General features: G+C 42.0%; 1 protein-coding gene across 6 annotated transcripts in view; it reads left to right on the top strand.

Moving 5' to 3' along the window:
• The first annotated feature begins 229 nt into the window (after nt 1-229).
• The window catches only part of PDSS2 (decaprenyl diphosphate synthase subunit 2), a 284,208-nt gene continuing 267,075 nt past the window's right edge, over nt 230-17,362 (top strand). For 2 of the 6 annotated variants that reach the window (XM_025294670.3, XM_045161965.1), the window contains exon 1: nt 230-812. In XM_025294670.3, coding sequence (XP_025150455.1) covers nt 532-812 — 281 coding nt within the window. In that variant the 5' untranslated portion in view covers nt 230-531. The remainder of the gene's footprint in view (nt 813-17,362) is intronic. The other 4 variants (XM_025294671.2, XM_025294669.3, XM_044924363.2 and 1 more) reach the window with 4 other exon arrangements.

Genomic DNA, 17,362 nt, shown 5'->3' with positions numbered 1-17,362 from the left:
CACTGGGTATCCCACGATGAATCGGACTCTGCCCAAACTCCGAGAGCTGGGACACCGCTCGCCCATCTCTGTCACCCTCTGCCCTGACAGGCCAGGAAGAGGTGGGAGGAGCTGAGGTTTGCACCCTACCCCGCCTTCCCGGGATCACCTCCAGAGCCCCGCCCCTCGGGGCGTCCGGGCTGCGCCGCAAAGTAGGGAAAATTCTTTGCCGCAGAACAGCCCGCCTCCGTCTTTACGGCAGGTCGTATTTCACTCCTCTAATATGGCGTTCCCCATTTAGGCAGCGGCCGTGGTTTCTACCATAGATGGACGTGGGCAGTGCTGGGTTGAGGGTGTTGTGTGTGTAACCCAGACTGCGGGATCTGCAGTTAAAGTTCGTTTCTGGTCACGACTCCAAAAACCCACCCTCCTCTTGAGGGTCAAGAATCGCCGCTTTTTTTCTAGTTCCCGCAAGTTCCTCATCTGTCCCTGGCTTGTTCCCCGCGCCACCTCCGGACACCTTCAAGTCCCTGAAACCCTCAGACTCAAACTATGAGCCTTCGGCAGCTGCTTTTGCGCTTGCCCCGTTATCTTGGGGCCTCGGGTCCCCTGCGTGGCCCCCTCGACACCATCTCTTCGGTGATCTCCTGTCGTGGTCAGTCCTCCAGGTCCCCGGCCCAGTGGAACCAAGTGGTGTCAGAGGCGGAGAAGATCGTGGGCTACCCCACGTCCTTCATGAGCCTCCGTTGCCTGCTGAGCGACGAGCTCTGCAACATCGCTATGCAGGTGCGGAAGCTGGTGGGGACTCAGCACCCTCTGCTTACCACAGTCAGGTGAGCTACACCTTCGCCCTGACACACTCTCACCCACTCTAGTCCTTTTTCCTGGCCGATACACTTTTCCTGCCTTTCTCAGACTGCCTGTTTATTTCTTTTTACTCCTTAATTTCCTCAGCCATCCTAGACATTCGGTGTTGTGTCTTAGTCCACTCACCTTAACATACTTTTATTAATATTTGCGATGCAAGAATGAGAACACGTGCGATTTTCGCGTTTTTGCTTCTTAGCTATTGAAGGTGAAGTTGCCTCGGTGATTTGTGGAAACATCGAGTAGGGATGTGGGTTTGAGTCACTTCCTAGAAATGGTCTTTTAAAAGTGGGATAGTTTTATTTTCGGTTCTGCATTATTCAGGAAGTCACCTCTAGAAAGAATGGGTTGGAGGGAGATAGGCCAAAAGTTCTGCAGTCATTTGCAACTTTTGTCTCAGGCTTGAAGTAGGAATTTATCCGGTCAGTATTCATTTTCCCTTGGGATTTTTATCACTTTATGCTGGACTGCTACTGTGAAACCTGCTTTTAGGACTTTAAGGACCACAACTTTGGGTTCCATTAAAAAAAACCCCACCTTTATATTAACAATTGCAAACACATAGAAAAGTTGCAGGAATAAAATTAATAAATAACATACTTTAATTATATTCACCTCTTATATATATATATATACACACACACACACACACACAAACTATTCATGTATATGTAAATAAAATATATACACACACAGATGTTTTTCCTGAATCGTTTGTGGTACATTTCATATGTCATTCCTTTACCCCTAAGTACGTCATTGTGTATTTCTTAAGCATAGGAATATTCTTTACATAACTCTAGTACAATAAGCAACTTACTTGTCCCCTAGGCAACATTTGGCAGTGTATGGAAATGTTACAACTGGGGCGTGCTGCTGGTGTTTAATAGTTAAGAGGCCAGAGATGTTGTTAAACACCCTGCAGTGCCCAGGGCAACTCCCTACCGTGAAGAATTAGGTACACTATAATGTCAGTAGTACCATTGTGGAGAAATCTTGGACAAAATTATCATTTTTCTTAAAGAAAAAGCACAAACTTTTGAAATAATTGGAGGTTCACATGCAGTTGGAAGAAATACTATAGAGAGGTCCAATGTATCCTTTGCAGTTTTGTCCCACAAGCAGGATGTTGACACTGATACATTTCCATCACTACAAGGATCTCTCATATTGCTCTTTTATAGCTACCCTTACTTCCCTTTCTCTTGCTTTAATTTTTTATGAGACATCTGCTATTTCTTTGTTACTATAAAAGTTACCAAATAGCAATACCAAATAGCAGTAGTAGAGAGATTTTATTTCTTGGGCATCATTCCCAGTTATCAGGAATGTCATTTTATGAGTAGGTTAAACTTGTTTTGAAGCGGAAATGTTAGTCCTCCAGAGATTCTAGATGGTACACACTCAGAACACACGACATGTATCTTTTAAAGCTTAATAGTGAGAGGAATGAGCTTACCACCCAGTTGAAGAAATATAACTTTTATCAATCCTGTTGAAGCTATCTCTATTCACTGATTTATCTCCCTGATCCCCACTGAACTTAATTTTGTGTTTATTTTTCCTTTTTAAAGTTGCATGAGTGTTTTCTTAAATAGTAATGTGTCTAATAATGCTCATTTTTAAAATTTACAAATATTGTAGTTTATTGCATGTAGTCCTTTGTGACTTGCTTTTTAAATTTGTCATTGTTTCTAAGATTTATCCCTGTTGTGTTAACTATACTTCGTTAGTTTTTCACTGATGTGTGAGATTCTACTGTGTAAATACCATAGTCTTCTTTCGATCAGCACTTGGGTTGTTTGCAGTTTGTGGTATTATGAAAAGTACTCCTGTGAATATCCTGAACGTGTTTTCTGGTGCACTTGTCTTGAGAGAATAAAGGCGTGTGTACACATGGTCAGCTTTAGGAGATAATAACAAATTGTTTTCCAAAGTCGTTATACCAGTTTACATTCTTACTAGCAGTGTCTGACAGAGAAGGCAATGGCACCCCACTCCAGTACTCTTGCCTGGAAAATCCCATGGACGGAGGACCCTGGAAGGCTGCAGTCCATGGGGTCGCTGAGGGTCGGACTCGACTGAGCAACTTCACTTTCACTTTTCACTTTCATGCATTGGAGAAGGAAATGGCAACCCACTCCGGTGTTCTTGCCTGGAGAATCCCAGGGACAGGGGAGCCTGGTGGGCTGCCATCTATGGGGTCGCACAGAGTTGGACACGACTGAAGCGACTTAGCAGCAGTAGCAGCAGCAGTGTCTGAGTTCAAGTTACTCTGTGTTCTCACAATACATGAACCATGAAATGTCTTATTTTTTGCCAAATAGTGGGTTTCTCTGTATGTGATGGGAATATGGTAGTGTTAGCAGTGGAGGATGTGGTAGTACAGTGAGCCCTCCAGATCCATGAGTTCACAACCACAGCTTGAACCAATTGTAGGTTCAATATTCAGTGGGGATGTTTCAGAAAGTCCCCCTGAAACAAAACTTGAGTTTGCTGTGCACCAGGAACTATTTTTATAGGCACCCCACTCAGTACTCTTGCCTGGAAAATCCCATGGACGGAGGAGCCTGGTAGGCTGCAGTCCATGGGGTCGCTAAGAGTCGGAGATGACTGAGCGACTTCACTTTCACTTTTCACTTTCATGCATTGGAGAAGGAAATGGCAACCCACTCCGGTGTTCTTGCCTGGAGAATCCCAGGGACGGGGGAGCCTGGTGGGCTGCCGTCTATGAGGTCGCACAGAGTCGGACACGATTGAAGTGACTAAGCAGCAGCAGCAGCAGCAATATTGTATATACAACCATTTACATAGAATTGGCATTGTAAGTAATCTAGAGATGATTTAAAGTATAGGGGAGGATGTACCTTGGATTATACACAGTTACTGTGAGGGACTTGAGAATCCTCAGATTTTGATACCTATGGGGGTTCCTGAATCTAATCCCCTTGGGCTACATATTACATTGTGCATATGCATATTGTAGTGTCTATAATAAAGCATTGACATGAAAAGGGCAGAACTAGAAAAAGCCTTAGAAATGTGCATATTCTGAGAATTGCAGTTCAGCTACTTGTCAGAGTATCAATTCGGGTCTTAGAGAAGACTCCTTCTGAGACCACCAGAGGCACTCTAGATGAAAGCTTGTAAGGCTAATGGCTCTGAAACTTTCCTGATTGTAGCCTCCCCTGCCTGCCTGTCCCTGATCTAATACAGTGAAAGAATTGGAGAAAGTTTCAGCAAAGCCATAGTAACATATGTGGATTACTTTATTTTGTAAGAAAAGGAGGAGTTAATCTGTATGTAGTTTTGTTACATGTTTAAATTCTTTAAACAGTCTAAACTCAGGCAGTCAGTGAACAAAAACCTTTTGGGGAGGCGATCATGTATACATCTATTTCAGCAAAGAAGCAAGCATTTGATCCGTAGGGTAGGCAGATTGTGGTTATTGTAAATTATAGCTAAAAACATGGATTAAGTAGCTATATTGTTTCACATGCTGCACCTTACTTTGTTGAAATCTTATTGGCAAAGCATTGATAATTAAGACAGAGAGTGTCTCAGTATGCTAGCCAAAGGACACAAAGACCCCATATAGTTAATATAGATAAGACCATAAAAAATTGGATTTAATAAATTCTTTTACTTAGTTCTGTTTTACATTTTCAGATTCCATTATTTACTTACATTGATATTCTGATCCCTTGGGTCATTTTACGTTTTGGGTAGATAAACATGGTGTATTAGGGATGAATCATATCTGATAGCCCTAAAAATTAGATGTACAGTGACATTTTTTGGCAAACAAGAGGAGAAAAGAATGAAATCACTGTAATTCATTATTCACTACCTTCTCTTTCTTTACCTAAGCTATCTCATCAATAAGAAGGGAAAGAGCCTAGAACTTACTTTTATAACAATTTAATTGAGAAGTGAGATTAAATTTAAAATCTTAAGATTTGGTGAGAGAATGATCATATTGCTAACAATAGTGTAGCAATTAATTTTTTTACTCTTGTTTTTCTAGATGTTCTAGTGTCTCTGTGTTGTAAGTTCCAATTAGATAAATAATCCTCAGTTCAATGTTTATTAAAGCTTGTGGAGGAGTATAAAGAACTCTATAACATGGACCATGTCCTTTGAGCATAGGCATTGTGTTGGACACAAGTATATTTACAGATATCTAACAGAAGGAGATAAATGACTTGTGACTAGTGAGTAGTAGAGATACATTAACTATTACATTTAGAGATACTAAAGTGACCTGGCGAAAGATAAACACTGTATGATATTAATTATATATGGAATAAAAAAATAATCTAGTGAATATAACAGCAACAACAACACCAACAACAAAAACAGATTCACAGATATAGAGAACAAACTAGTGGTTACTGGTAGGGAGAGGGAAGTGGGGAGGGGCCAGAAAGGAGTAGGGGATTAAGAGGTATAAACTACTGGGTATAAATCAAATAAGCTACAAGAATATATTGTATAGCACTAGGAATATACCTAGTATTTTTATAATAATTATGAATAATTATGAATTATTTTTATAATAATTTAAAAATTATGATTCACTTTGTTGTACACCTGAAATATATACCATTGTACATTAACTGTCCCTCAATAACAAACATAAAAAATAAAGTGGCCTAGAATAGTAGAGAATCTTTCACGAAGAAATTGGGGTGTGATGAGAATCAGATCAGATCAGATCAGATCAGTTGCTCAGTCGTGTCCGACTCTTTGCGACCCCATGAATCACAGCACGACAGGCCTCCCTGTCCATCACCAACTCCCGGAGTTCACTGAGACTCACGTCCATCAAGTCAGCGATGCCATCCAGCCATCTCATCCTCTGTCGTCCCCTTCTCCTCCTACCCTCAATCCCTCCCAGCATCAGAGTCTTTTCCAACGAGTCAACTCTTCGCATGAGGTGGCCAAAGTACTGGAGTTTCAGCTTTAGCATCATTCCTTCCAAAGAAATCCCAGGGCTGATCTCCTTCAGAATGGACTGGTTGGATCTCCTTGCAGTCCAAGGGACTCTCAAGAGTCTCCTTCAACACCACAGTTCAAAAGCATCAATTCTTCAGCGCTCAGCCTTCTTCACAGTCCAACTCTCACATCCATACATGACTACTGGAAAAACCATAGCCTTGACCAGACGGACCTTTGTTGGCAAAGTAATCTCTCTGCTTTTGAATATGCTATCTACGTTGGTCATAACTTTCCTTCCAAGGAGTAAGCGTCTTTTAATTTCATGGCTGCAGTCACCATCTGTAGTGATTTTGGAGCCCAGAAAAATAAAGTCTGACACTGTTTCCACTGTTTCCGCATCTATTTCCCATGAAGTGGTGGGACCGGATGCCATGATCTTCGTTTTCTGAATGTTGAGCTTTAAGCCAACTTTTTTACTCTCCACTTTCACTTTCATCAAGAGGCTTTTTAGTTCCTCTTCACTTTCTACCATAAGGGTGGTGTCATCTGCATATCTGAGGTTATTGATATTTCTCCCGGCAATCTTGATTCCAGTTTGTGTTTCTTCCAGTCCAGCGTTTTTCATGATGTACTCTGCATATAAGTTAAATAAGCGGTTGACAATATACAGCCTTGACGTACTCCTTTTCCTATTTGGAACCAGTCTGTTGTTCCATGTCCAGTTCTAACTGTTGCTTCCTGACCTGCATACAGATTTCTCAAGAGGCAGGTCAAGTGGTCTGGTATTCCCATCTCTTTCAGAATTTTCCACAGTTTATTGTGATCCACACAGTCAAAGGCTTTGGCATAGTCAATAAAGCAGAAATAGATGTTTTTCTGGAACTCTCTTGCTTTTTCCATGATCCAATGGATGTTGGCAATTTGATCTCTGGTTCCTCTGCCTTTTCTAAAACCAGCTTGAACATCAGGAAATTCATGGTTCACGTATTGCTGAAACCTGGCTTGGAGAATTTTGAGCATTACTTTACTAGCGTGTGAGATGAGTGCAATTGTGTGGTGGTTTGAGCATTCTTTGGCATTGCCTTTCTTTGGGATTGGAATGAAAACTGACCTTTTCCAGTCCTGTGGCCACTGCTGAGTTTTCCAAATTTGCTGGCATATTGAGTGCAGCACTTTCACAGCATCATCTTTCAGGATTTGGAATAGTTCAACTGGAATTCCATCACCTCCACTAGATGGATGAAAACTACATGTGTAGTCTTTTTAGGATGGTGGTAATATATTACAGTTTTTTTCTTCTTGATTCTTTTCATTTTCCTTTCTTCTCCAGGCTGTCATACTTCTTATATAGGCATAGTGAGTGAGTGAGTGAAAGTCGCTCATTCGTGTCCGACTCTGCGACCCCACAGACTATACAATCCATGGGATTCTTTAGGGAGGACCTTAAAAGTAACAATAAGCAGTGTGATAAAGTGAACAGTATTAATAGAGCTATAATAGCTAAAGCAATATTGAAAAAATAAAAAGAAAATGGAAGGAGTCATTCTACCTAATATTAAGTCTAAGATATATATGTAACTTCATTGATTAAAACACTGTGGTATTGGCAGAGGAATAGATAGATCATTGAAATAGAATAGGAAACTCAGAAATATATCAACACAAATATACCCAAGTTGATTTTTGACAAAGATGCAAAAGCAGTTTGATGGAGGGAGAACAGTCTTTTCAATAAATGGTGCTGGAACAATTTGGACATTATATAGGCAAGAAAGTAAACCTTGACCTAAACTTCACACCACATTAAAAAAAAAAGAATCTGCGTTAAATGGAATTAAATGTGAAATGTAAAACTATCAAATAAAACTTAAGAAAACATAGGAGGGGATTTTTGGAATGTGGACTCGGTAAACAGTTTTTAGACGTGAAACAAAAAATGCAGTTCATTAAAGAAAAAAAGATCAATGATTGGATTTCATCAAAATTGAAAACTTTGTTCTGTGAAAAGACCTTGTTAATAGGTTCAAAAGATTAGCCACAGGGAGAAAACATTTGTAAATCACTTACCTGAAGGACTTGCATCCAGAATTATATAAAGATCGCTCTGAACTCAATGGTAAGAAAACGGGCACAAAGCCTATAAAAACAGAAACTGAGTATATGAAAAGTTGTTGAACAATATTAGCCATTAGAAAAATGTGTGTTAAAACCATGATGAGATACCATTGCATACCTATTAGAATGACTAAAATAAGAAATACAATATGAAATCTTGGTGAAGATGCAGAGAAACTAGATTTCTCATACATTGCTGATTGTCATTGTTGTTTAGTCATTCAGTTCAGTCACTAAGTTGTGTCCAACTCTTTTTGACCTCTTTGTAGCATGCCAGGCTTCCCAGTCCATCACCAGCTCCAGGAGCTTGCTCAAACTCATGTCCATTGAGTCGGTGATGCCATCCGACCATCTCATCCTCTGTTTCCTTCTCTTCCATCCTTCAGTCTTTCCCAGCATCAGGGTCTTTTCCAGTGAGTCAGATCATTGCGTCAGGTGGCCAAACTATTGGCATTTCAGCTTCAGCATCAGTCCTTCCAATGAATATTCAGGACTGATTTCCTTTAGGATTGACTGGTTGGATCTCTTTGCTGTCCACAGGACTCTCAAGAGTCTCCTTCAACACCACAGTTCAAAAGCATCAATTCTTCGGCACTTAGCTTTCTTTATAGTCCAACTCTCACATCCATACATGACTACTGGAAAAACCATAGCTTTGATTAGACGGACCTTTGTTGGCAACATAATGTCTCTGCTTTTTAATATGCTGTCTAGGTTGGTCATAACTTTTCTTCCAAGGAGCAAACATCTTTTAATTCCGTGGCTGCAGTCACCATCTGCAGTGATTTTGGAGCCCAAAAAAGTAAAGTCTGTCACTGTTTTCACTGTTTTCTCTGTTTCCCCATCTATTTGCCATGAAGTGATGGGACCAGATGCCATGATATTAGTTTTTTGAATGTTGAGCTTTAAACCAATTTTTTTACTCAACTCTTTCACTTTCATCAAGAGGCTCTTTAGTTCTTCATCACTTTCTGCCGTAAGGGTGGTGTCATCTGCATATGTGAGGTTATTGATATTTCTCCCGGCAGTCTTGATTCCAGCTTGTGTATCTTCCAGTCCAGCGTTTCTCATGATGTACTCTGCATATAGGTTAAATAAGCAGGGTGATAATATACAGCCTTGACGTACTCCTTTTCCTATTTGGAACCAGTCTGTTGTTCCATGTCCAGTTCTAACTGTTGCTTCCTGACCTGCATATAGGTTTCTCAAGAGGCAGGTCAGGTGGTCTGGTATTCCCATCTCTTTCAGAATTTTCCACAGTTTGTTGTGATCCACACAGTCAAAGGCTTTGGCATAGTCAATAAAGCGGAAGTAGATGTTTTTCTGGAACTCTCTTGCTTTTTCCATGATCCAGCGGATGTTGGCAATTTGATCTCTGGTTCCTCTGTCTTTTCTAAAACCAGATTGAACATCAGGAAGTTCACGGTTCACATATTGCTGAAGCCTGGCTTGGAGAATTTTGAGCATTACTTTACTAGCGTGTGAGATGAGTGCAATTGTGCGGTAGTTTGAGCATTCTTTGGCATTGCCTTTCTTTGGGATTGGAATGAAAACTGACCTTTTCCAGTCCTGTGGCCACTGCTGAGTTTTCCAAATTTGCTGGCATATTGAGTGCAGCACTTTCACAGCATCATCTTTCAGGATTTGGAATAGTTCAACTGGAATTCCATCACCTCCACTAGCTTTGTTCGTAGTGATTCTTTCTAAGGCCCACTTGACATCACATTCCAGGATGTCTGGCTCTAGATGAGTGATTACACCATCGTGATTATCTGGGTCGTGACGATCTTTTTTGTACAGTTCTTCTGTGTATTCTTGCCACCTCTTCTTAATATCTTCTGCTTCTGTTAGGTCCATACCATTTCTGCCCTTTATCAAGCCCATCTTTGCATGAAATGTTCCCTTGGTATCTCTGATTTTCTTGAAGAGATCTCTAGTCTTTCCCATTCTGTTGTTTTCCTCTATTTCTTGGCATTGATCGCTGAAGAAGGCTTTCTTATCTCTCCTTGCTATTCTTTGGAACTCTGCATTCAGATGCTTATATCTTTCCTTTTCTCCTTTGCTTTTCACTTCTCTTCTCTTCACAGCTATTTGTAAGGCCTCCCCAGACAGCCATTTTGCTTTTTTGCATTTCTTTTCCATGGGAATGGTCTTGATCCCTGTCTCCTGTACAATGTCATGAACCTCCATCCATAGTTCATCAGGCACTCTGTCTATCAGATCTAGGCCCTTAAATCTATTTCTCACTTCCACTGTATAATCATAAGGGATTTGATTTAGGTCATACCTGAATGGTCTAGTGGTTTTCCCTGCTTTCTTCAATTTCAGTCTGAATTTGGCAACAAGGAGTTCATGATCTGAGCCACAGTCAGCTCCCTGTCTTATTTTTGCTGAGTGTATAGAGCTTCTCCATCTTTGGCTGCAAAGAATATAATCAATCTGATTTCAGTGTTGACCATCTGGTGATGTCCATGTGTAGAGTCTTCTCTTGTGTTGTTGGAAGAGGGTGTTTGCTATGACCAGTGCATTCTCTTGGCAAAACTCTATTAGCCCTGCTTCATTCCGTATTCCAAGGCCAAATTTGCCTGTTACTCTAGGTGTTTCTTGACTTCCTACTTTTGCATTCCAGTCCCCTATAATGAAAAGGACATCTTTTTTGGGTGTAAATTAAGTAGCCTCTAATTTAAATAAATTTAAATTAAAAAGAAAAAGAGTAATTACATTAAAAAAAATGTTTTCTTAGACTCATAAATCTGACCTGAACTGATGTGAGATCATTCATAGTCATTCTTTATCCAACTTAATGCAAATATTCTTGCATTTTGCTACAGAAATATAAATTTGTTTGATTCCAGGGTGCTGCCACAGATTATTCTGGAGTGCTAGATGAATTGCACCTTTCTAAACTCAGAAAAATGTTGAATTTTGAAAGACATTCAGTTTCAGGGACTTTGGATGAGATTGTGGACCTCTCCAAGCCAGACAGTGGTATGCAGGGTGGAGGAGAAGTCCACGTATGTGTGTGGATGAGTCATGTGGGAGAGGCTGAAGGTCATGGCAGTGTATCAGTCTCCATCTTCTCCCAGTACCGCCTGCACCCCATGGCCATTGCCATCTTGCTGTTGTTGTTGCTTAGTCGCCCAGTCATGTCCAACTCTTTTGCGACCCCATGGATTGGGATTATCTGGGCTAGAATACTGGAGTGGGCTGTCATTTCTTTTCTCCATGGGGTCTTCCCAACCCAGGGATCAAACCCACATCTCTTGCATGGCAGGCAGATTCTTTACCGCTGAACCCACCATTTAATACAAGGAATTAAATGTAATTATCCATTTGTGCAAAATTAACATTTTTATATATTTATTTAAAACTTTTAAGTATTTATTTAACTTTTGGCTGTGCTGGGTCTTCATTGCTCACAGGTTTTTCTCCAGCTGTGGTGAGCAGGGGCTATTCTGTAGTTGCAGTGCATGGACTTCTCATTGCGGTGGCTTCTCTTGTTGCATAGCATGGGCTCTAGGGCACGTGGGCTCAGGAGTAGTGGCTCCCAGGCTCTGGGGCACAGCCTCAGTAGTTGTGGCGCACGAGCTTAGTTGCTCCAAGGCATGAGGGATCTTCCCTGATCAGGGGTCGAACCCAGGTCTCCTGCATTGGCAGTTGGATTCTTTACCGCTGAGCCATTGGGGAAGCCCTATATTTTTATTTTTAATCATTTAAATTTCTATAAATCGTATTATTTTTGAGTATTTCTAGCTTTTATGAATTCACTGCATGTGCTATCTGTTGTCAAGAACTTAAAGCTTTGAATAAGAGAAGGTGATGGCACCCCATTCCAGTACTTTTGCCTGGAAAATCCCATGGATGGAGGAGCCTGGTAGGCTGCAGTCCATGGGGTCGTGAAGAGTTGAACACGACTGAGCGACTTCACTTTCACTTTTCACTTTCATGCATTGGAGAAGGAAATGGCAACCCACTCCAGTGTTCTTGCCTAGAGAATCCCAGGGACGGGGGAGCCTGGTGGGCTGCCGTCTCTGGGGTCACACAGAGTTGGACACGCCTGAAGTGACTTAGCAGCAGCAGCAGCTTTTAGGAATTCACTGCATGTGCTATGTATTGTCAAGAACTTTTAATAAACATGGAGGACACTTAATTGTTTGAAAGGTAATGAAGAATACTTTTTTTTTCATGTAGAATTGGTTAAATTTTTGTTGTTTAACATAGCTGATTCCGTTGTGCAATATGGCTTTGTTTTTATTGATTACTCTTGACAGATTTGACTCTTAGGATAAAATTTTTGTTTAAATATTTTGTCTTTTTACTGTTGCCTTGAGAAAACTGTGATCTCTCTTTCAGGTTTAGATAGATGGGATCAATTTGGTATGCCTCTATTGGAGACAAATTATGACATTTAGTCCCTCTCTTAGAGGGTGTTGATACCTTGGTAGCGACTTTTTGTTCCTGAGTTTACTGCAGTTTCTTACTACTTAAAAAACCTTATTAGTCTTTTCTGCATGGTAAAATTCTTCAGAGCTCTTTGAATTTATTATTGGATATTTAATTTTAGTCTCTTCCATGTTTATGAAAGACCCTTTCTAGACTCAGTTCTGTAATTACTGTACTGAAATCCTACCTTACTTATGAAGGACTTTTTCTTGGATGACTTGGAGAAAATTATAAATTTTAATTCATTCCACAAATATTTGAGGTGCTCTCGGCATGGATATACAAACAAGAATAAGACATAGTTGCTGCCCTTCAGGAATTCATGAGAGGCAGTATAGGGAGCACGAGCTCTGAAATCAGACTATCCTGACTCTGTCCCTACCAAGGTATGGATCTCAGGAGATTTACTTAACCTCTCTATGCCTTAGTTTCCTCATTTGTAAAATGAGGATAATAATGGTATGTATTAATATGTCTTGGGGTTTTATGAAGAGTAAATGGGCAAATATAGAAGAGTACCTGGGACATAAAAAGTAGTCACAATTTAGCAGTTATCCTTATTATTAGAAAGTTTTTTTAGTTGGGAGGCATGCAGATAGAGGATATTGAGATAAATTCTGTAGTATGTATGAGCCATATGCAGAGGGGGAAAAATCTCTAGAGAAAACTGAAGACTTCCAAAGTTGAGGTGACATATGAATTGGGACATGTTGGATGAGAAGGAAATAACTAAGGCTGGAAAAAATAAGACACAAGAAGTTGCCTAGCAAAGTGTAGGGAAGTAGTAGTTAGGTGTACCCTGAACCATGGGATGGATGAGGCAAAAAGAATAGATTGGAAATGTCTGCTTCTTCTAAGATAGGATAACATGCTGAAAACAGGTCGGAAACTGGATAAAAAATATGAACAACCATATTCTGCTTAGGGTACAGGGAGCACAGGCTTGTGATCCCTGTGAGTGAGAAAACAAATGACGTGAGAGCTATGATCACTGTAACTTTCTGCTGAGAGGTGCATTCCAAACAGCAGCACAGAGAGAGGAAACTCTAGCAGAGGATGCTGGCACTGCTGAATTGAAGAGATGGATCAGATTTGGGGGAGGCTGAGGCAACTGGAAATGTGGGACAGAATGCAGAAAAGGAGAGAGCATGCACTAGAAGGGCTCCAGAAATCTCAGGTGCCCACTTGAGTCTGTTGCTGAAAACTGAGCAGCACACACACAGGAGGAAGCTCGCTGAGGCTGGAACACCGTAAAGCTGCATAACTCTCAGAGTTCTTGGGGAACCGGGAGACATGCGAGTTGACTGGACAGTGTGGAAAGGACTCTTGGATCAGCTGGACACTCTAGAGAACCCAGAAAAATTATGCCTTAGTAATGGGACAAGAAGTATTCTTAATGCCTACTAATTAATGTTAGCTCAGAGCTAGTAGGTAAAAATCCTCAAGAGGATTGGGTATTTCCCTTTTGCCAACTCACCATTAACTGGTTAATGGACAGAGATGCATTTGGGCAAAATAATCTTCCAGAAGGGATTTGGCCTCTTATCCAAGAACCGAGGGTCTTGGATTTGACTGAGAGGCCAGGACTGTCTATAGTAGTGCCTCAGATAGGTCTCTGTTCACTAGACCTGGAGTTACTTGTTTTTGATTATTTAAATCAAAACAGATCTTAGTGGGATGGCTGTTGGTTTGAATTCTTGGGTCTGATCAATTAAATATAGACAGGGATTTCTGCCTATCACAACAAAACCTGAGAATTACCTAGTATTCCCAATATCCACCTTGCTGCCGCTAAGAGTCACCATGCCCCCTTTGCTTCTGGCAGTTAACTGCTTCCACTAGATCCACCTTCCCTGGGCTACTACCATTACTTTCTGAGTTCAGGGAGTCCATTTCATTTGTAGTCTCCCCCACCTAAATCCTTGGCCCTTTCTAGAAGCCACTAAAGTGATTAGTAATGATTGTGGGATACCCTTCACTAATCTTTTTCTTGTGTCAAGAGTGAAGATGTTACCGAATTGCAAGTCCATGTGCCTGATGCACAGTGAAGCGAATCAATACTAAAACATTAGCGTTTGGAACATAGAAAGGTTTATCACAGGTTCATAGAGAGAGGTGATGGGTGTCTCATGCCCTAAGAACCCCAAAGTTAGTGAAAGCTTTCAGCAAGTCCCTTTAAAAGCAAAAAGTGAGAGATAGGCCTGGTTAGTTGTTGCAGACTTGGTGCCAGATCCTTTGCTCTTGAGGTCAGGTAACGATGTTGCCTTGAAATCTCTACCAAATGAATGTTATTCTCTGTCTCTATAAAAAAGGGCAAGTTCCAAGGCACAACTTTCATTCTCTAAGGTCCCAGTCCTGGCTAAGAGGAGTAGATCTCAGTTGGCAGCTCTCGCAGGGCCAAGTCCCCAGACACCACCCATCCATAGCCAGGCTCCCACACCTTGCCCAGCTGTCATCTCTAAGGGAGCCAGGCACCCAACCCCACTGACCCTCAGTCTCCTCAGGCTGCCCAAGTTGGGGAGACCAGGTCTCATGGCCTGCAACCCAAGCAGACGACCACTGCTATTACGTTGCAGAGACAGGGATGGGGGAGAGGTTCACTGTTGGCTCAAGGCCTGGGCCAAGACAGTCAAGGACCTTAATTAGGGCTCTGGACCCTGCAGGATTGTAGTCCCCAATCTGTTCCCTGGGTCCTCCAGCTCACCCACTGGCCCAAGGTTGGGTGAGCTGGAGGGCCTCCAGGAGAAGGCCTAAATCTGCCTCTTACCTCACTCTCTACCTGATGACCGTTACATCACTGACTGTTGGCTGAATCACTTCTTTAATAGTCCCTCAATGACAGTTACTTGTGGGCAGGGCCCACCGTGGCACTGACCAGTAGCTGAGCAGGACAACCAACAGTTGCTCATGGACAGTTGGTTGCTTGTGGGTGGGCCCTGAGGACCAATGGCTGAGCAAGACCTGTTGCCTAGTAATGGGGTGTGGAGTAATGAGGCACAGCAATGGGTGCCTGCTAAGGGCTGGGCTTATCCTGCTCTTTTACAGAGTCTTCTGGGCCCAGTTAAATGAATATGAATATGAATATGAATATGTTAAATGAATAAAAGTTTTGTATAGTTTGAATAAAGAATAGTGGTGAGAGGATAGCATCTTTCCCATGCATGCGTGCTAAGTCACTTCAGACGTGTCCAACTCTTTGCAACCCTATGGGCTGTAGCCTCTCAGGCTGCTCTGTCCATGAGATTCTCCAGGCAAAAATACTGGAGTGTGTTGCCATTTCTTCCTCCAGGGGATCTTCCCAACCCAGGGATTGAACCCACATCTCTTACATCTCCTGCATTGACAGGCAGGTTCTTTAGCACTAGCACCACTTGGGAAGCCTATCTTTCCCATGGGATTTACTTATTCCGAGATCCGCCCCATATGGTCAGAACCATTTTCATACTGGGCATTGCAATTTAGCTTTGTAATAGCATGTGGCCAGTGCAGCCCTTAGCACACAGAGCTTGCTGTGCACCATTCATTACCTGGACCCCTCCCACAAACAACCAACTGTCAATGAGTGACTGTTGGTTGTCCTGCTCAGCCATTGGTTGACACCACAGTAGACCCCTCCCACAAGCAGCCAACTGTCAATGAGCAGCCATCAGTGGGCCATTCAGCCAACCATCTGTGGAATGGTGGTCATCTGGTATAGAGTGAAGTAAGAGGTGAATCCTGGCCTCCCCTGCAGTCCTCCAGTTCACCTGGCCTCGGGCCAGTGGGTGAGCTGGGAGGCCCAGGGAACAAACTGGAGGCTGTTTCCGGCAGGGCTCCAGAGCCCTCACCAACCTACTGAATTTGGCCCAGGTCTTGAGGCAGCAGTGAACATCTCCCCTGTCCCCACCTATGGGACCTGGTGGGGGCCTGCCGCCACCCCGCCTCCGCCCCCCTTGAGTGGCCTAAGGAATCTGAGGGCCAGTTGTGTCCTGGGAGCCTGGCTATGGATGGGCGGTGTCTGGGGACTTGGCCCTGAGAGAGCTGCCACGTGAGATCTGTCTTTCTTCGCCAGGACCAGGACCTCAGAGGGGGAAAGTTGTGTCTTGGGACCTGGCCGTTTCTTGTCAGAACAGAGAGTAACGTTCATTTGGTGGAGATTTACAGGAATATCATTACCTGACCATGACCTGACCTCAAGACTGACACCAAGAAGTTTGCAACAGCTAACCAGGTCTCTCCCTCACCTTTCCTAGACAAGGGCTTTGCTGAAGGCTTTTGGAGAGTTTGGGGTTTTTAAGGCATGGGCCATCCATCTCCTTGCACAGCCCTCAATAAACCTTTCTCTGTTCCAAACTCTGACATTTTTGTATTGTTTGGCCGCACTGAGTGTCAGGCACACAAACTTGCATTTCAGCAACGGTTTCAGTCAAGCACCATCATCTGTCATAGTAACTTAATGCCAATTTGTAATTTTAGTTGTTTAAGAACCATATCCATACAGTGTTTATTATAATTTTCATATTAATACACATTTAAAGAACATCTTAATAAAAATCATTTAAGGCATACTGGATAGCTGAATTTTTACCCTTTAAAAATATTCCAAATATTCCTCAAAGTTGAGGAATACTGACTAGCCTGTGTTCTTAATTCTGGGCCCAGTTAATAAAGTTGGTTGTAGGTTCTAAAGTGCTATAATACGTAACTAACTCTTTGTGTTTGAATTTTCATGAATTAGGATTCAGATATGCATATCTCTCTTCTCATGTTCCTCATTACTGCATCACCAAATGCTTTTCATCAATATGTATTCTATAATTGTCCTTGATTCTTTTATAGAATTCAGAATTTTCTTGTGTGTGTGTGTGGGTGTGTGTGTGGGTGTGGGTGTGCGCATGTGCGTGTGTACATGTTTTACACACCTGGGAGGTTTTTTTCATTACCAACATTTATTTATCTCTGTTTTGTGGTTTTAAGAGCTTAATTAATGTTTTCCCCAGGAACAGCTACCCTAGAGTAGGTTTTAAAAATGGATACT

The sequence above is a fragment of the Bubalus bubalis genome, chromosome 10 (assembly GCF_019923935.1).
Source record: "Bubalus bubalis isolate 160015118507 breed Murrah chromosome 10, NDDB_SH_1, whole genome shotgun sequence".
Classification (NCBI taxonomy): Eukaryota; Metazoa; Chordata; class Mammalia; order Artiodactyla; family Bovidae; genus Bubalus; species Bubalus bubalis.
The sequence above is the reverse complement of the archived record's forward strand: the minus strand, read 5'-3'. Positions and strand labels throughout refer to the sequence as shown.